Below are 21,385 nucleotides of genomic sequence, written 5' to 3' on the forward strand. Positions count from 1 at the left end.
CTACTTTTCTTGCAAATGAATTCTCTCTGACTTTGATGCTATTCTAGCAGAAATGTTTGAGAGGCTTTGCCAGTTCTGATTGTTTATATGAACTCCCCTGTGCTAAGCTGTTCTGTTCTTATTAAATCTGATGTTTTTTGAAGTTACAGCAGCATGTACTCACAGCTCAGGTTAGCACCGTGTTTAGTGTCTTCCGTGTTTGCAACAGAAACAGTCTTGAGCTTAATGTGCAGCATAATGCCATCTTCCCATCATACTCCCTCTGCAGCTTTGAGCTGTTAACCAGAAAACCAACTGTGTCTGTCTGTTGTCTTTCCCCTCCCCTGGACCAGCTGCCTGCATTAATATTCAATCCCTCAGCCAATCAGCAAACCAGGGTGGATGACATCATGAGCTAGGGAACAGTGAGCAGCCAGTGAAGCATCCAGCCTGCCGAACAAGCTTGCTTTTAGGGTCAGGAACTGGTCTGACAAGAGAATGGCAATCCTGCCTTTAAACTGTCATTAGGACTGTACGGTCGGCGATGAATCTACCACTACTCCGGGCCCAAAGGCGTAACCTGAGCAAGAGAATGTGAAGACATATTTCAGGTAATTCCCTCTCTGTGTGTGCAATAAGGGATGTGGAAGGGGGAGGCAGAGGAAGGAGGAGAGGAGGAGGGGGCTGTGTATGTAGGGGTGCTTTGTAGCCTTTTTTTCTTCCTCCACTCTGCATTCTGCCCTGCTAAGGAGGCAGCTGTTTCATCAGCAGTCTCTCAGTGAGGGCGAGATGGAAATGGATGCCTGCATCAGATGGCACGGGCATGTTTTATATCATTATATACCATCCCGTGCATCACATTGTTTCTGTGTACACTCCCTTTTGCCTCACAAATAGCATCTTTATTGAAGGAGGGGTGCAAAAATCAATGGTGGCATTTGTACAGGCCTTGTGGGTATGTGTGTTTGTGTGTGTGTCAGTCCTGGAGAAATGCAGCAGCTGCAGCGGCAACACTGAAACAAAAAAGAAGCAACGCTATTTTGGGTCTGTAAACCCGCGGCTTATGGATGGATGTGAGCTGTATATGCTTCGGAGGGTGGGTGGGTGTGTGTGCGTGTCGGGGGGGGGGGGGGGGAAATGGATGGTTAATATGCTGATGGATGCTCTTTTGTTATCTCTGCACCGCATCACGTATGGCCTCTCTAGAGTGGGCTTCAAGAAGAAGTGAGTTGTATTTCCATTTGTGCCTTTCAGTGATCTCTCACCCACACAGCAGTGCCTCCGCTTCCTCGCTTTAACATGGATGTGTGTAGCAGCTTCATGGCGGCTGTGGTGACAGGGAGATATACAACATCTGGTCACCTGACTTCACTGGGGATTGGAGTGGGGGTGGGGGCCGGTGCTGTGAAAGCTGAGCTATTCTACCTCAGATTCTTCTACAGCTCTCGGTGGTAGAGGAAGATGGAAGAATTGGCCACAGTACAAAGCTGAATGTGTGCCTCTCCATCACCTGCACCGATTTTAATTTTGCCGTCCGGGCCAACGTAGAGGAAGGACAGATTCCTCTCCCAGGAAGCGCAGTCATCCCTTGAGAAGCAGGGCCTGATGGGAGACCTGTTGTCTGGCTTTAGTGTGAAAGAGGAAGATGTTAGGGAGTCATATCCGTGATTTAGGGAGGGTGAGATGATTATAAATTGGATTGGGGGAGGGGTTACTGAAGCTGTTGCTCGCTATGAACATTGGCCTTTTATATTGAGATAGATGTCTTACATGCCCTTTCACACTAATCCTCCTATCCACACTTCAAGCAAATATGACTGCCTTTCAAGCAGCTAAACTACATCTTTTACTACATTTTTGCATTAAAATATATAAGGTGGCTACTATATAAACTCTCCCTCAACACCAAGGCAGTACCATTGGCTTCCCCCCCCCCCCCCCCCCCCCCCCCCATCACAATTTATCAAATATACGCCCAGAACTCAGTGGTTGGTATATCAAATATTTTTTCTTCCCAGTGTAGCACATTACCCAGCTCCAAGCTTTCCAGAAAATAAGGCCGGATACAGAGTGGTAATCCAATGCAGTGTCACAATCAGAAGGCGGAGAGACAATCAGGTTTTGCTATACCATCAGAGTAGAAGTGTTTAATATTTATGCATCCCTCTGTCGAACTGATCTGTGAAGCTGTCGCTGGAAAATTCGCCTCCACTGATCTCTTGGCTGTGCTTCACACCAGTCTTAGATGCTCTGCTTCACATGCCACATTGCATTATATATTCATCGCACCGTTATCGACACAGGTCTATTACACGCAAATGGGCAATTAATAGCTCTCCATTTTTTATCTGTGCGTGTAGCTGTTTACCATCAACAGAGAGCATTCTTACCTGTATGAGCTTTTTTCTGTGAGTTGGTTACGCACGCACCTCTTATATAAAATAGATATCTCCACTCAAAGTGTTATACTCTTGAATTTTCTGACGAGTGCAAAGTATGCTCAGCTTAACTGAAAATGAAAGTGAAATTATAGACTCGGGCATATGTTTGTTATGTAAACATGCACTCTGCTGGCAAAATGGAAGCATATTGTGGCTTGACTTTAATGCAAATGATTTCCCCACTTGTGACCAACTGACCACTGTGTAACTTTAGTACTTTTCTTTTACTTGTGATGTTCATTGATTCATCTGCCCAGGCCCGAGTAGCCAAAATAATGCAGTGTTTTTATTTAATGTGATCTTATCAATAACACAATAGGAGCAGCACTTCATTAGTGTACTGAAATGATCCTTTATTTAAAATAAACATAACTATGGCAGCCAGTTTGTTTCCATGTGTATTATGTGCTCTTCTGGGTTTCCCCATGTTTTCCATTGCTCAGTGTAACCCAACACACTCGGCTTCTCTTACCTCACCTCAGCTAACAAAAGCAGTAGACACAGAACCTCATCTTGGCCTGTAGCCTGCTAACTGGCCTGCCTGAAATATGATAGCAGGACACACACACACACACACACACACACACACACACACACACACACACACACACACACACACAAAACACATACAACTAAGCCTCCATCTGTTGAGGGCTTAGTCTGAATGAGTTATTCTGCTATTGTTAAGTGAAGTTATCGTTTGGGACTCATGCTGACAGTGTACTGGCCCTGTGTGTGTATACATGCGCGTGTGTGCTTAAGGGTATAGATGTTCAGAGTGGAGCACTGGTCTTATGGTAGGTGTGTCAGAGCTACAGTCTGTGTTGTGGATTAGCATGTTGGATTGGAAGCCATCTGGCCATTTTGTCTCCGAAAGGGGAGGGGAGTAAGCAGGAGAGATGGATGGAGAGAGACGGGGAAAGGGAGAGAGAGAGAGAGACAGAGGAAACACTCACACACTGACACATTGACACAGCTCCCTGTGTAATCTCCCTACTTGATGTCTGTTGCTACTTAGACAAATATACAAGCAAGCTTATTCTATCTGTTTATCTGTTGTTTGTCTGGCTGTGTTCATTAAAAAAAAAGATATTGCCTGCAGTTTATAATGTTTCAAATACACACTGCAAATGTGGCCTCAAGACAGATATTTCAGATGTATTTAAGTTCTAATGCCTTAACAGTAAGATGGATATTCCAGATGGATGCCGGCTGCGGAGAATATAGGGATCAAATTTTGCAGGGGGAGTGAGGGGGTTGGGGGTGGGTTAACAGATTAAAAAGTTTCTCTTGGTCATGGGTTTGCAGAGAGTTGGAGAAGTGAGTGAACTTGAATAAGTCGGAAGATGAACAGAAAGATGTAAAATATTAAAGGCCATCAAGTAGGAATAGTTTCCAGAGAACGAAAGGACTCTAGATGATCTGCAGATACTGTGACCACAAGGTGACTGTTTAATCTCCTCTTTTATAAGATGTAACTCCCTGATCATTTGAGATTCACTTTTCAGACTTTTTCTTATTATTATTCTGGTTGTATGTGCTTTGCTTCTTAATGAGAGAACTTCACATTTGCTCCATCTTCCAGGATTGCATATCAAAGATTCTTAGTGTGTTTGGAAAACATCTGGAGAGCCAAAGAAAATTCAGGGAAGAGTTTTAATGGAAAAGGGGGGAAAAAGTTTTGCGTTTGTCCATGACGTGTCCGTGATCTTAGCTTTGTGTCTTCAGGTAGAGGAGACCTTGGAGCAGTGTTGACGCACTGCTTTGCCTACAGATGAACTACTAGTGCTTCAGTTTCTGGTCTCAGTTGCATCGAAGTAGAGTGAGCGTGTCTCAGCTGATTCTCTTGTTGACACAAATATTAGTCCCATGCTAGTGTTTGTCTATGCAAAACCACAATGTAGCTCTGTGCACTTTGCAGGGGAAAGGTTATTAAAGTAGAGCACAGTCGGCTGTAGTGAGAGAACAGTAAGGCTATGTGATGAACAAACAGAACACGCCACAAAGCCATGCTTTTTAACGCTTCGCACAGTTTCAAGGGAAACTATTTAGTGACCTTGCATACTTTGCTGGAATTTAAAAAAAAAAGAAGAAAGCACTTGGGGAGACTGTTTCCACTCTTTCCTTCAGTCATTACAATTGTTACATTTGAGCCCTTTCAACGGTACTCAGAGCAGGTGCACCAGCTGGCTTAGGAGGGAAATCATGCCCCTTTCTGCCTCCAGATGGCCCTCGGAAAAGCTCATCCATCCACAATAGCGGATAAAACCCTGTGGTACCTTTTTTTAAACCTGACAATAATAAAACATGTGATGCTCACCTGTACTTAGACATGCTATGGGTTGTATAGAAAGTCAGGTCAGCAGTCTTTGAAGAAAGAAATGAATGTATAGTTTGATTCTAAACTGAGACAAATTACCTGTTAGTCATGAGACTTTTTACCTGTAATAAGCCTGTAAAATGAAAAACTAGGTGTGTGAATGCTGCCTCTTGTTATTCTTTTTGGAATTCATGTTAAGGTTATAATTTAAATTTAAAGATTCATGACTCTTTATTAATAGTGTTTTTATTTCATATAAATAAAACAGTGGATTACAACCATCTGCTCTGTTCAAGGATTTGAGGGTTTCCTACCTCAACCTCATACCAATTTGTAAAATGTTTTAGACATCTTGAGTATTTTGCAGTTTATACATTTGAGAACATAACAAATCAAGATTTTTGTTTAAATCTGTCATATTGCTTTTACAGTAAAACATTTTCTTAGGTTGATCTGATATACTTCTATTAAGGATGAACATATTATACTGGGCATTTGAAGGTTTGCTTTTACTTTTATGGAAATCATCATCTTGGTTTTCTGAGAGCAGATGTAACCATAATTAGAAGAGGGGATGGAGTGCTAAGTTAGCAGCTAACCTTTACATGCTTGGTTAAAAAACTGCATCTATAACCTTGACTGGACCTCACAGTAAGCCATAATATTTGTTTAATAATCATGTTTAAAATGCTGGATTAACAGATCCAGTTCACTGACTCAAATTAGTGGAGGTAAGACAGGTGCCCACATCAGTGTCCCCATTCAATCAATGCAGCCAAGCCCCAAATTTAAATCTTAACCCTCTGTCTGTTTTATTGTTGTTGGATTTTTTTGTATCAGGCCATTCCCGTAGTTTTGTCATTTTTAACAAAAGAAAGTATTAGGATTTGTTATTGAATTGCAGCGGGCTTCAAGTGGTTGCTGGATATACTGCACTTTTAGCACATGCTTAATTTTTCAGCCCTGGAGTGTACTACTAAGTGTGAAGTAATCACTCAGTTGAAGATCAAAAGACCTGGACTGGAACCTCTCAAAAGAGATGATCTCCGCCCTTGTCCCATTCAACTCTGGAAAATTTTGTTCATGGAGAGAACATGATCTCACCTGGATGCCATCCAATTGCCAGCTGTACTGGGCAAGTTTGAGCTAAATGGCTCCTGTAGCCAGGTGAACTTTCTATTCTCGTACTACTAGCAGGAACTGATCTGAGGTTTTACTAGTAATGTTTCTCTAGCAGATATATAAATTAGTCCGGAACACAGTTCTTCTATAAATATTCCTTCTTACTCCCACTGTAGATACATCAGACCAATAAGCAGAAGCATAGAAGCATTTGAGTTTGATTTCTCTGTCTGTGTAAAGAAACTGATCCAAAGTTAACCGATGGATTTGGAGCAAACATTAAAAACAGTTGCCTATCGAAGCAAGATTTGCTTGCTTCGATGTAACCTCATGGTTATTCAGTAATGATAAAGGTCTTAAATGTCGATTTTCAGTCATCAGAAACTGAATCGTCTATTGCTAAGCCAAGTCTATTCTCTTTAAGGGAGGCTCATGCATCAAAGAGAAGCAACACTGACCACAACACAATTTTAACTGGAGGTGGGCTGTCAGGATGGGCTAACAAATGCTTTTTTAAATATGAGGAATGAGGAAGCTCATCCTGGAAAGTATTGATCAGTTTGCTCTGTTATGTCATAAATGCCCATAAATAAACTACTAGTCATAGAAATGTGCTTTGAATACAGTTAGAATTTTCTGTCAGGAAGGAATTATCACATGTTAACAATGCTGCTTAGCTCATTTATACTGCTGGCAGTTCAGATCTGATAGAAATTTACCACCTGACAGGATAAACTGCTTCAATTAAAAAGCACTTCTGTTCCAGCTCATACAGAGAGAGCCACTCAAACTGTCATAACACACAGGGAACGGTAATTTTGTCAGCTCTGGCTGTTCACTAGTACTCGTAACTATAGTTTATTAAATTATTTTAGAAAGCGTCTTCTAACCTAATATTTTTTGCAATATTTACACAAAAATCTACAGCCAATGAGAAAAGCAGCACTGCAGGTTTAAGACATGACATTGTGTGTGCGTCTCTGTGTGTGTGTGTGTCTGTCTGTGTGCATACACACACTTGAGGGAACAGCACTCGAGCAGGTTCGCCAGAACTAAATATTAAATGACAGAGTGAGCTCTCAAGCCTCCCCAGCAGGGGAATTTGGGAAAGGATGGTGCTCAGTAAAATGAGAGTCATGCTGGAGTGTAGGCTGTGGGGGTAAAATGAGCCTGCAGTTTCTGCTTTGTTTTAAATATGAGGATCGGTGTACCCAAATCTGTCAGGAGAGTGTTGTTTAATTGAAAGTAAGTGAACCAAAGGGATAATATTTGGTAATACCACTGAATCCTTTGAATGCGAGGGAATAAATTGGCTACTGAAGAGAAAATAAGGCAGGTTATATTATTGTGCCTTTGCAGTCTAATCAGTGTTGTGCTAATTGGAATTTGACAAGATCAATGTAAAACTTAACAGCCAAGCAAAAGGGTTCATTGCAGTAATCTAATTTAGCAACATAGGTGAGAATATTGTGCAATATTTCTTCAGTGTACAAATATAAGCACCTCAAAACTGAGCGATTTTATCTTCTTGGTTTTTTATCTAAATGGTTTAGCTACTGGAACGCTTAATTTATTCTTGTCATTTGCAAAAAGTCAGATATGTATGATACGCATACTGTCCAATTTACATTAATTTAATTTATAGTGATTCAATTTACACTGATTAGATACAGTTTCAGTTAAAAGTTGGGAATCCTTTGGAATTTTTTACATTTCTGCCTAAATGTGACATAAAGCGTGATCATAATTTTCATATATTGGAAAAGTAGCAAAACAACCCAACTAAACTGTTGTGGGGCGTGGTCTGCGGTGCCGTGCAGGGAGGGCCCACGCACCTGCGCGGCATCCGCAATTACGCCCACCGACCTACATAAGGGGAATTGGGTTGTTGTGTGTTAGTTTTTTGTGGTGAATGTGCGGCTGACAGCCGAGAGCTGCAGCTAGAATAAATAGAATGGCTCTAACACCGAATCTGTGGTCCTGCCGTGTCTCAGTCACGCCACATAAACAAATGAAATGCGAGTAGAAACAAAGCAAGTGAGCGTCTACTGTTGACCGTTGGTTTAATGGTAAAATTAGAATCAGGTGTTAGGGTGCTGCCTGTTTTTAAATTAAAACAAACATGTACCTAAGTCTGATCTTCAAAACAATTAAAGGAATAAATCATGGCATCAACAAGTGAGATTTATTGATTTTCATACAGTCTGAACGAGGTTACTTAATGAAACAAGACCAGTCAGAAAGCACAACACCCCCTGAAGGGCAAGATTTACTGATTTTCACTTTTGGTGTGACCTTGACCTTGATCCGATTTTCACCAAAATTTAATCAGCTCAAGCTGTTATTGATATCTGCCGTCACACAAAATTTGAACTTGATATCTTGAAAACTGGATGCTAAACTGCTAACAAACAGACAGAGAGACAAACATATTGCATGGTCCCTCCCTTCGGAGAGAGAAAAAACATTTGGAGCAAGGTTATTATAGTTAACTGAAAGCTAAAACTTGATGTGAAAAAACATTTTAACTCACTAAAATAAAAATTAAAACTGCTTTCAAACTCAAGACCACTGTTACCCTTCACAGGAGTGGTTTAGTTTTAGGAACTGTGGGTAATCTTTAAGCAACTAAAAGCCTCTCTCAGATTAGCTAATGGTCATATTTGAGTCCACTATGACGAGAAGACTGGATTAAATGGTATACCTGACAGGGCTGCAAGGAGAAAACCCAGAACTTTACTAAAGGAACAGTGGTTTTCATCTTCTGTCTGTTAAAAGATCACATGAGCAAGCCAGAAACATACTGGAAAGCCTTTGTAGACAGATGGGAACGAAAGGAAAACGTTGCATTTCCTGCAAAAGGACCTCAACCTTGGTGGTGGTAGTGTCATGGGTTGGGTCTGATTTTACTGCATATGGGTCAGCATGGTTTGGATCGTCCCTAAAGAGGAATACATGAAATTCCTGTTCTTATACCAATGGAAATATTGTGAGAGGAACCTGAAGGGAAGAGTTCATGTCAGGAAAACCCCAAACATCCCAAATTTGAATGCGTCCTAAGCATTAGAACAGGATACAGTTCCTGGAAGCCAAAGTGCAAGGCTGCATTTAGTTTAACTGCACAATAGGACATACAGTACCCTACATACTAAAGGGCTATTCTTATTCTGTACATACATACGTACATAAGTAGTATTTCCCACAATTGATAAATGACCGGGTGTAATATTTTCATTTAATCGGTCTCATTTTTATATATATATATATATATATATTGAAAATCAGAATGTTTTTATCTCATATTTATGCAAAACAGCAGAAAATTCAAAAGTATTCTCAAACTTTTTCTTTCCTATAAATGTGGTTTTGTAGACTATGATCGGACGAAACAAGATCATACTCTGGCTCGTGTCTAATAATAGGTCAGTGATCAGAGATATTTCCAAACTGTGCTGTGCATTTAAAAAAAAAAGAAGAAGAAGGGAAAAGAGAGCTCTATTACAAACACTGGATTGAAGTAAAACGCCACGTTCTGTCTTAGAAAAGCTACTTGGATATAAAAATATACTGTATGTGCATCAGCCGTGTTTCAGACCTCAGATCTCTGTGTTAATGGACATTTGAAGTGCTATTTCAAAGTGTATTTGAAAGCTGTTTCATTCATTAAATTTTTCCTTTGATATTGTGTAATCATGCTCTAGTTGGCATATTATGAGCGGGTATAAGCCTTTTTACTCACACGATTAAAAGATGTTCATAGCTTTCCCCCAAGGCGCGTGTATCCCCTAAAAATAGATGTTTTTTTTGTTTGTTCCAGTGAAACATGTGATTCTTTTTACCCTGGAAAAATAAACAAATGAAAGAAGTCTCACTCTTCGTGCAGGGAGGCATACTTTTGAATATGTTGTAAACCTGTCATCAGGCTCTTGATCAGGTATGGTTATTATATTATGGAACTTATATTAACTGTATTGGCGTGACTATTAAAAGTGTGACAACATGTTTCTACATACAGCCAAACTTCCCCCACTGAAACATGAAACAAGGAATAAATTTGCACACCTCTGTCTCACCTGCCACCTGTTACAATAAAAGTGTGTGAGGCAGCTGTGACTTGTCCCTTTCATGAACCAGACGTTGGAGCTGTATGCAAAGCAGAGTTACAGAGTGTTGCAGTAGAAGCTTTAAACCAAAGAAGTGAAGCTTCATTTGACAAAAGCTGAAATGTCAGAATTTCTTTTGTGACTCGGGAATCAAGTCGCTGTCATGAGTTTTAGATGTGCTTTTGATGCTTTTACTTTAAAAAAAAATGTTGAACAGTATTACATTAAATTGTAAAATTCACTTTACTAATGCAGAACAATAGAAAGTAAGAGCTATAGTTTGAACATTTGTGAGCTTTAGAGGTGCTTGTGTGCACATTTTGTTACTTTTAAGAGAGTGCACCCACTATCAATTCTAAGGTTTTACATATCACACATCTTATATCCATTTTAATAGAACCATAAATGAACAACAACAGATGAGACTGTGTCATTATTTATTCAGTAAAAAGCCAAAATGCTGAAACGGTGTGTGCAAAAAATCAATAAATGAAAAAAAAAGAATATAAGTACACCTTTACTGTTTCAACAGAGAAATATGGTCAGTTGCTGTAAGTCAAATGGACTTAATTAACTGATTTTCTGCAAGTGTTGGCACTTCAGGTGTGTGTTAATGGAATGCAAAGGACAAAAGACAGCAGCAACCATCTTAAAGAAACAACTGTTGCTGCACATCAATCTCAGAAGGGTTACATGCCCATTTACAAATAATTTAAAGTCCATCATTCTACACTGAGAAAGATAATTGACAATTTTCCCCAGATAATTCACCCAAAGGTGTATAATTCTCAAATAAACAGCAACAAACCTCTAGGTGAGACTCTACAGGGCTCAGTTAGCATGTTGAATACTGAAGTTAACAACATTACAGTTAGAAGAACACTAAAGAAGTATTGGCTTATTTGCTTGGCTCCCAAGAGAAAGCCTCTAATCTCTAAAAACAAGCATGGTTTGCAATATTACACCTGAACAAGCCAGAGCATGTCTGGACCAGTGACCTTTGGACAGAAGAGATCAAACTGCAGATGTCACCACTTATATTCTCTGTTTGATTTAACCAAACATGATACTGTGCATTATATCCAAACATCTCGTGCCAGCTCTCAAGCACGGTGGTGAAGCAGTGATGATTTGCGCTTGTTTTGTAGCCACACGGTACCTTGCAGTCACTGAGTCCATGAACTCTGTTTACCAAAGTATTCTAGAGTCATCAGTCTGACAGCTAAAACTTAGCTCAAGTTGAATCATAACATAGGCCAGTGATCCCCCAAACACTAGCAACTGTACAAAATGATGGCTGAAAAAGAAAAGAATCAAAGTGGACCGGTCAAAATCTAAACCTCAACCTGATTGAAATGCTGCCTTAATAGAGCTGTGTATAAGCATGTGCTCGTAAACCTTAATGAACAAAATTCCCTTTTTTTCAAAGACTGGTTCTACAAGCAAGCTTTAGAAGAGTGTGCTTACACACGTTTTCAAGTTGTGTTTACCTAATTTTAAGACCTGGTTAGGATGGGATCATTTGTTAGGTCCTGATATGTAAAACCTTCGAACTGACAGATGCCGTACTGTGTTTTTACCATGACTGTAGCTGTGTGCCTTTGCTTCCTGTGCTTATGTTGAGATAAACTATCTGCTGACAGCATTATCACATGTCCCTGTTCAGACATAGGAGTGGCACCAAGCTTCTCATCTGTCTGCAACAAACTGTCAGAAAGTGTTAATGTGGATGACAATCCAAGAACTGCCAAAAATAGGTTTTTAACTGTCAGTGTCAGTGCCTGAAGAAATAATGATTTTCTGACTTACCTGTTTACTGAAATAATGTACATCAAGTTTCAAAGCATAGTCACAGCTTTGTATTGATAAATGAAAACAGCCATTAATTTAGTTTGACCACGAGTCCTCTTTAACAGACATGAACGTCAGACATCGCTTCCCCTGCCCCCCAGTTGAAATGCAAGGGGATGACATATGGAAGCAGGCTACATGACTGCGTGTTTTCTTCTGATCTTGAGGGTCCAGCCACGGGAGAGATGGGCATTTGTGTAGTTACATGTTGACAGCTGTTATTGTGTGACACTGTGTGCGTCTGTAACGTGAAATTTATCTGACCCTCTGTTTATAAAATGCAGAGTAACAGTTCCGTACAGATGGAGCAAATAACAATGGTGATGTGCAGCTTCGGAGTATCCCTCCTTCCTCCTTATCTTTTGACCGTCCTCAAGCTGTCTATCCCATCCCAAGTAATCAGCATCCTTCATAGAAGGACAGCCAAAGCCAAGTCAACCAGAGAGCGTGTCCTAATCAGGGGCATGGAGAGCTGAGCTTATGGAGCCCTCCCCCCACTGTGGGGCCATTACTGGGCTGCCATGGGCTCAAGATTAGAGCCTCTTCCTGTGGTTAGCCATTCAAATTCAGCATTAATGTTTGAAAGAGCAAGGAAAATGCCTACTCTTCATGGATATATCAATATTTTATAGAAGAGAAATGTGAAAACATCTCCAGTAATGTCTGTGCTAGTTTAGTGTTTTATTTTTTTTTTCTTTTTAGGAGGCTTGCACATTTGTATATCGCTGTCAAAATGTCACATTTTTCTAAAGCAAGTCAAAAAGGATGACACTGGGGGTGTAACTTCTGTCAAATTAACATGTCATGGATCATTGTTACAGCTGCAGTTCTCCTCTTCTGCATTTTGACTCAATTAAAAGTGAAACGATGGAAATCTGTCTTATAATCCTTTTATCCCCGTTGCTGGTGTAGTTCAGCCTCGTACCAGTAAATTTAGTATCAGCAAAAGCCATTTGTACACTTGATTTATAAGAGACTGGGCTGTGTGTGTTTCAGAAATAGTAGCTGCTTGTTTCAGGGACAGTGATCTTACTGACTGCTTGCCTGCCCGTCAGTCTGCACAGTAAATAGGTCAGTGTTTTATGTGAGCGAAGAATCGGTAATGTCTGGGCCTTCATGAATCTGCCATCTTTAGCTGTTCAGCAGAACTGCCGGCAGGAAGGTGATAAGCTGAACAGCCATACAGCATTAGAGACCACATTTAGATTTGTAATATCTAACTGTGATGCTGCTGCTGCTGCTGTTTTTGTTTGTTGTGCTCACTCACGACTGCCTGTCATTAAAATAAACAGAAGCATCCCGAAGAGGGTTTTGGGGATTTTTTTTAGCCATCATTCAGCCACGTTGCTTTCTGAGGACAGTTCTTTCCTAACATTATCATATTTATGAGCACTTCAATGTTTTTATATAAGTGGTGTGTGCTCTCGAGGAGGACAGGAGTACTGATGAAGCAAAGGAGCCCTTTCAGACAGATACTCGTTTCTATTAATCCGACAATATGTCAGCTTCACGTGTGACCGTGCACCTCTGAAAATTTGCCACAGTAAACCCACTTTTACTTTTGTGACATCACTCTGCCCAAACTACTCGCAGAAGTTCCTTTAAATTGGTTTATTATTGTGTGCTGGAAAAAGTCTGAACAGATTCATCAGCTGTTTCTTAAATTGTCATCATCAGAGTGCAGAAGACCCTGTTAATGTGCGTTTTAGTCGTCAGAGACACACCGACCTCTCCAAAGCCACCTAACTCCATCCATATATGTTGCTTTCTCCCACTCGCTCTAAAGTTTCACATCTATTACAGTGACATAGTTTTTTTAACTACACCTTTACATTACAGCAGATATGTGGCGGGTCAGGCTAATGAGACATAAGTAGTGACTGCAATCTGAAATTTGACAAAACATTAAAAGGAATAAGTCAGTGTATTGCTTCCAGCTGTTTCTATAAATATGCATTCCTGTGACTGTGTGTCACAGGAATGCATCCATACTGATGATCAAAGTAACTATTTATATAGTTTCACCAACACTTTCACTAATAGCGGATTATATCACTGATGGGGACTGTGTAGGGTGTACCCAGCCTCTCGCCCTCTGACAGCTGGGATAGGCTCCATCCGCAGCCTGCCACTGTGAATTGCATAAGCGGATGGATGGGTTGTTGGGTAGAAGTCCATGTAACTGTATGTATTGTGAGCCCAATGCATCACGCATGTGTCATGGCTCCTTACTCCCCGTGAATGGGAATGTTTAATAACAGAATGGCTATTAGAAGCCAACAGTTTTACAAATCGATGTCTGAAAAGGGGGAACAACTCACCCGACTAAACCTCAAGAACTCATTAGTTTTATATTTGAAAAGTTGTTGTAACCACCGATTCTTCCCTCCATGTTTTCAGACCAGATATTGACTCGACAGATTAGAGCCCCATCGCTGTTGGCAGGTCTCGCTTGTTTAATGCGCACGTTACTGAATCCACTTCTGTGCGTGACTGTAAAAGCAGTGTGACTTCTACTGAAGCAAAACTGATAGCAAAAAAATGATGTTAACGGATTAACAGAGGCTTTAGTCGCAGCTGTGTATGTCTTAACAGGACAGGGACGTTTGTGTTTTTGCAATGATCCATAGACAAGGTAGACAGACAGCTTGGATGCGACTTTGTGACACTAAATCACTTATAGTGCTGCACTTCTTCACCAATTATAAAAAATTATACCCCGTGAACTCTCTTAATAGGGTAGATGACAGACAGTCAGCCGGTCTGGTTATGGATCATTTAGAAATGATCAGTAACTGTGATTGAGAAGCAAAGAAAAGGATATGAGGGGAAAAAAATCAAAAGCTTAAATAAAAGTTTAGATGTCAAGTTCAACAGTATTTCCACACTCGCTGTAAGCCTGGTGCCACAGTATTAAGCCATAAAGCTTAATAATCCCTGTGATCCTTCAGCTAAATTTGGCTGATTGTGTCAGATTGCATACAAAGGTTACCAAACCTTGTCTTCCTTATTGCCTGGACAGCCGTGCTGTATACACGCCCTGTTTCTTTAATGTGTCCACATTGTGAATTTCCTCTGTAAATAGCAGAGTTTTGTTGGGTTTTGTTGTCAGTGACACGCCCAAACTCCAACCTAAGCAAACCTGTTTTTTGTTGTCGTCTGGAGTCTCGCATGGAAAGCGCCAGCATAGTGCTCCCCCACCAGCAATATATCTCATAAGATCTTTGAAATGCGGTATTAAAATAATAGCAACAACATAGTGGTGTTTTAAAATCATAGTATGTCTCTGGAGCTGACTGGTTATTCAAAAATAGTCGGTGCCTTCTAGCTAAGCCAGATCAAAATCTAATTTCAGTTAACCGTGCTGTCAGGAGTGAGTCACTTTTTTTTTTACAGATCAGTCTTGGGAAAGGGTAATTTAAAAGTTTCTCAGGGATTCAACTGATGTAACCTCTATTAAAGGAAGATGCTGCAATATTATTTTTATCCCTATCTTCCAGTGGTGGAACGCTTCTTGTTTTCAGTTCTTGTTCATGTTCATGTTTTACATTTCAACTCTACATTCATCTACAGCGAGCTGGGCTGCTATTGAAGGCCACCAGTGTGCATGGGCTGATATTCGCCAAATAATTTCCGGCAGTCGTTGTTGAATAGTTAATCTAATTGAAAAGATCGCAGTGCGAGCTATCATGTCACTAGAAGAGGAGAATACCAAATGCTGTCTAATTAATTAGACATAAAGATTATGTTGGTAGCTTTTATCTTAGATCCATGTTTGATCTCCAAGCTTTTATTTAATGTAATATAAACTTTCACATATTTTGTAGTTTGTTTTTTATGAGTCATAAACTCAATTCCTTACACATTAAAGCATATTGGTAATGTTATCCAAAGGAAGAACATGTTTAATGTTTAAATGAAATAATGAAATCTGCTCACTGAATCCGTTGGATGTTTACATTCAATCAGCAGTTAACAGGGAAACAGTTAATGATGATGTTGTTTTTGTGGGGTTTTTTGTTCTTAATCTGACATGTTTCGGAGGTAGTTACTGCACAGTTAAATAAACAAACAATGAGCATGTTTTGATTTGTGGTTCTGGTGTCCTGCCCAAACAGGTTTATGATGAAATGACACATTACTGACAAATCCCTTTCACAAGAAGACAAGAATTTGAGGCAGCAGATGGAGATAGCCAGAGGTATTGTGTAATAACGCTGTTAACTGTCAAAATCTGATGAAACCGTGGCTTCTTATCATGTCGCATCGTTCCACTAATCAAGTTCTTTTATTCCAAACCAGTTCTTTTGGGACGTTAGCGAAGAGTGCAGCGTGATCTATCAAACTGTGCCTAGTGGAGGAGGAGATGGTTAAGTACAATTGTAAAGGCCACCACGAAGGCACGTGTGTGATTCGTCAAAGGCAAGGCGCGCTGTGTAAAAGCTTGAGAGTGTGTCTTTGTTCGCTTATGTAGGTCTCTAGCAAGGGGGCGGCCCACATGGATGGCCCGCTTTCTGGGATGCCTGTGCTGCACATCACATGATGGGCTTGGCCTCAGGGTGCGGCACTGAAGGAGTCTAAGATGTGTAGATGCAATGGGTAGATGGAAGATTAGAGCATGAGTGATGGAAATATTTACTCTTGCCAGATTCTCTGAGAATCAGTTCTTGGTTGTTGAGTCTACTTTTAAATCTAAATTAGATTTAAATCTGCTGTGCAAAATATTAGCCATGTCCACATAGGAAGAATTAAGTGTACTAGTGCTGTTACTTATATTTAACCAGGAAGTACTCCTGAGATCAATTCTCTTTTACAAGGGAGAAAATCAGAAACATAATCAGAATCCTTAAGGAAATTATATGGCTACAGTTGCTCCAAGACAATAAAGACAGTAACAGACTGAACTAAATGAAATAATACAATAGATTACAAAGCTACAAATATAAGAAATAGCTGTAATATATACAAATAGCTCAATTTTAAATATCCAGAAACACTGTGACTCCTTAAACCCTCAAGAAATTAATCAGTTAGTTTTAATAATTATTACCTTATCCATCACTTGAAGGGTTGATGATTTGGTCCCGCAATCACTCCACATACTGAAGTTTTGCTTATCAAGACACTGAAACTCCTGATGGCTGTTGGACTTCTTGGATAGCTGTTACTATAACACTGTAGCACTGTAAAGTGCTTTAAGTACCACTGAGGTAGACAAATGTAAGTGCACACCATTTGCATGAACATATTAATATAAAATACAACTGAGGATTTTTTTTACAGTGGCTTTTCTACTGTAAAACTGCCGCTTAAACTCCATGGCTTGCTCCTGACCTTAATAAAGATCAATCAGGCATAGCGTTTCTTCATGAAGTCATCCGCAGCCACAATCCTGGCAGATCAGCTGATCTCACTGCCAGTCCATATTAGATGGTTTGTCAGCCGATGGCCTACACAACCTACAATTTTAGCCTGTCCACGGGTGCTGTGCATCAGCAAACCACTTTGCAACCCACCTCCATCCCAGCTCCTTCTTTTCATGTTGTATCTGACTTACTCATTGTCATTACTCATTGGTGTCACTGATGCCTGCTCCCTTTTACACAGCAGGTCTTGGTGAACCAGAACACCTAATATGTACTACAAATGGAAATAACGCTTTTGTGTATAAAAATGGTATTCCTCAGTTTAGCAAACTTAACATTGTTGTGTATTATGCATAGGGCTAAGTGCAAGTGAAATTCAAAATTAAGATCAGTGCAGAGGGTTTTTGTAGCCTTCATCACCTGCTGCTGTTTGAGTTCTTACTGATCTATACATAGTCTTTTTCACACTGAGCTCCTACACCTCTCTCCTTCTCTCTTTCCCAGGGCATTGTGAGTGCTACTAAAGATGTCTGATAGTGTTGATATTGAAGAGAAACCACCAGCCCCCCCCTTGAGAATGAACAGTAGTTCCCGAGACTCTTCATCAGTGAATCACGCATCTAAACCACTTCCAATGGCTCCTGAAGAGAAAAACAAGAAGGTCCGCCTGCGCTCCATCTTCCCCGGGGGAGACAAGAGTGAGTATCCTTCTCAACATGTCGCCTTCAGGCTCAGCAGCACATTGGATCACATGGTTTACTTGTTTCCTGTGTGTAAAGAAAAAATAGATGTTAAAAATGATGATCTCCTTTAGCAAACAAGAAGAAAGAGAAGGAACGTCCTGAGATATCCCTACCCTCAGACTTCGAACACACCATTCATGTTGGCTTTGATGCTGTAACAGGAGAATTCACAGTGAGTATTCCTTTCACCCGATGATCAGGCATATAAATGAGGACAGATGTGCTTCTAAAATTCGCCTCTCATTTGAAAGCAAACTTGCAGGCACGCATTTCAAAATTCACATTTCCCTAAAGTGATAGAGTCAGCTAGTAATTAAATTTCCTCCACATAGGTTTGGTAATACAAGTGACCTGAATGACAATCACTCGAACCCATCATGTGAAACCTGCACTCAATTCCTTCAGTGTTTCCTGGTAAATTACATTTTAGGTCCAGTCTCAGTTTGCGGTAGATGCTGTTACACAAGTCTAGATATACAATACCATGAAACAGAATTTTACCCGCCCTCTATTTTCACTGTTTAATGCTCTTTGTTCTCAGTTTGTTTTTTTTCCTTCGTTGTATGCGTCGTTTCTTTTCATTCTTTTATTAGCAGTTAGGTAATCTATGCAGACTTAATGTACTAGCAAGAAATACAATGGACTGTCTTTGGCATTACCTAGTTTGTGATTCAGTAGAGCAGTTCCAGAACAGATTTTTAAATGCAAAGGTAATTATTCTAATTATTTAAAGCTTTACAGATGTATGAATACAATTTACTACTCTGTGGTGAATTTTGAACAGTAAAAACTACAGTCTTGGGTAAAACTAAGTTCACCACATTATTCAATAACTCAGGGAACCACCTGTAATAGCAATAATGTGAAGTAATTGTATGTCTCTCACATCATTGTGGGGGAATTTTGGCCCACTCTCCTTTATGTTCCTTCATTTTACTGAAGTTTGCGAGCATTTATTTAAACACAGCTCTATTAAGGTTCTGCAAAAGCATTTTATTCAGGTTGAGGTCTAGACTTTGACTTGGCCATTGCAACACCTTTTTTTATTTTTTTATTTTTCAGCCATTCTCTTGTAGATTCATTGCTGTGGTTGGGATCATTGTCCTGTGCCATGACCCAGTTTCTGTCAGACAGCCTCACATTTGACTCTAGAATATTTTTTGCTATACCAGAGAAGTTTTTAGTCGAATTAATGACTACAAAACAAGCCCAAATCATCACGTCTACACCACTATGCTTTGATGTTTATTTTTTTAGCAAATGTGGTGCTGTGCATTATGGCCAGGCATCTCCACTTTGGTCTCCCTTGTCCAAAGGACATTGTTCCCAAAGTCTTGTACTTTGTAAGCCTAAGCTATCCCGCCGTGTTCTTTTTAAAGAGAAAAGGATTTCTCCTGGCAACCTTTCCAAACAAGCCATACTTGTTCAGTCTTTTTCTGATTGTACTGTCATGAACTTTAACATTTAACATGCTGAGGCCTGTAGAGTCTAAGATCTAGCTCTTAATTTTTTGTGTGGTCTGACCTTGAGATGAATTTGCCGCCACCTCCAAATTGTGGGACTGTGTTAACACACATTTGAATGCTACAGACCAGCAAACTGCTAAAACTTGTGTTTTTTATATTGGTGCTCACACTCATCAAGTAAACCAGTTCATCAAGTGCACTTTATTAGCAGCACCTGGCTACATAACAGTTCTTGTGGAAGCAGTAAGGGTGTACTTATTTTTTCACAGGACCATGCAGACTGCTGTGAAAACTTTTCCCCCCACATGACTGTATATAGTTGAAGGACAATAACTTTATTTTGTACTATAGTTGTTCATAATCTTTTATTACACTCTTTGCATTTTGTTAGCACCCTTGGTGAGATTCTCGTTAATGGGAAAAGTATTAAAAAGATGCAGTAAACGATAAAAACAACATATTAACATATTCGTACAACCACTCACTCATAATAACAGAGATACATATATTGAACCTAGACTAGTTTGACAGTACTGGGAATAAACTACTAATGCAAAGTCTAGTCTAGTCTGTCCTATTCTAAAAAATAATTGTAGGACGTTTGCGTCTTATCATCACAACCCTATAAAAACGTCCTTACACTAAGGAATACATATTCGGGACTATTTGACTACCAAATGTGCAGCACAGTATCAGTAACAAATAGTTCCTTGTTCATTTAAAAGCTATGTGCCTGTGACACACAGAGCTCTTTTAAGAGTTTTGAAGCAGCCACTTTTACTTGTTTCAGGGTTTTCAGGGAGAATAAAGTACATCGCTCTCGATTTTTCCCTTGATCTCCCTCCAAGTATGATTTCTTTTTTTTAACCCCCATTGCCAGCTTTTTTCCCCCAGCAGCTGATTTGCTTTTAATAGTAAAAATGTGCATGAGTTTACAAAGCTGGCATGAAAGAAAGCCATTGTTGACGGATATTCACTTCCCATTAAAGATAAAAAAGAAGAAATTGTCTCAAAAGATTATTTTATGCTCAGAGTAAAGAAAGCAATAATGCTTTTTTTTACTAACCAATTAAATACAAGGATAAAGCTAGCGGCTTTCTTTTAAAATTCATTTCTTATAAAAAGCTGATCAATTTTTGTTGTTGACTGGCAATATAAAGAATATTTATTTACGTGGAATATTAAGGATCTTTTTATTTAATCGATATGTGTTTCAAATTGTTGATCACTGAGCTTTAGTGATCAAATATACCATGACTTTAAAAAATGTGAGAAAAGCCTACATAAACATTTTGTGTTTCTCTCAGACACAGATTGATCCTTTTGTCTCGAGATGCTTTAACCTGTGGCCTCTGTCTCTTTGTAAAGGGCATCCCAGAGCAGTGGGCACGGCTCTTACAGACCTCGAACATCACCAAGCTGGAGCAGAAGAAGAACCCGCAGGCCGTGTTGGATGTCTTGAAGTTTTATGACTCCAAAGAGACCGTCAACAACCAGAAGTACATGAGCTTCACTTCAGGAGGTAATCTCACTTAAATACTCATGGAAAATGTCAGTTAGCAATATAAAAGGCCAAAAGATCTGAGGTCTGCATCTAATACAAAAGATTTTCAGTATGCTGTTTTAAAAAAATGTCTTCTTTTCATTTCAGACAAGTCAGCACATGGGTACATAGCAGCAAACACTCTGGTGAGTTCTTGTAAACTTTCTTTGGTCACTGTTAGTGGTTTTCTATGACTAAATAATTTATTCAGAAATCATAATCTAACAGAGTTTATGCCAGTTGCTCTCTTCATATCCCTGGACTTATTACGATGGTATATCAAATCTCTGACCCATAGCCAGAGCCACGATCTCTGCAACATTTTATTGCTTTCAAAAATGTCTGATTAATGGATGGAGGCAAATATATTCTTATGACTTATCGAACAGTGTAATCATTTAACAGGTAAGTTGCAATATTACGTGGTTTATTTCTTTGTCCTGAAGCTCAG

At 39.7% G+C, this 21,385-nt stretch overlaps 1 protein-coding gene across 3 annotated transcripts in view; it reads left to right on the top strand.

Annotated features, from left to right (window-relative positions):
- The first annotated feature begins 388 nt into the window (after positions 1 to 388).
- The window catches only part of LOC134637995 (serine/threonine-protein kinase PAK 3), a 34,666-nt gene continuing 13,669 nt past the window's right edge, over positions 389 to 21,385 (top strand). For 2 of the 3 annotated variants that reach the window (XR_010095213.1, XM_063488605.1), the window contains exons 1-5: positions 389 to 590; positions 17,687 to 17,880; positions 17,997 to 18,097; positions 20,760 to 20,913; positions 21,043 to 21,080. Coding sequence is in view for 2 of the 3 variants with exons in the window: in XM_063488605.1 (XP_063344675.1) it covers positions 17,709 to 17,880; positions 17,997 to 18,097; positions 20,760 to 20,913; positions 21,043 to 21,080 (465 nt within the window). In the remaining variant the exon portion in view is untranslated. The remainder of the gene's footprint in view (positions 591 to 17,686; positions 17,881 to 17,996; positions 18,098 to 20,759; positions 20,914 to 21,042; positions 21,081 to 21,385) is intronic. The other variant, XM_063488606.1, reaches the window with a different exon arrangement.

This window comes from Pelmatolapia mariae, linkage group LG10_11 (genome assembly GCF_036321145.2).
Source record: "Pelmatolapia mariae isolate MD_Pm_ZW linkage group LG10_11, Pm_UMD_F_2, whole genome shotgun sequence".
Taxonomy (NCBI): domain Eukaryota; kingdom Metazoa; phylum Chordata; class Actinopteri; order Cichliformes; family Cichlidae; genus Pelmatolapia; species Pelmatolapia mariae.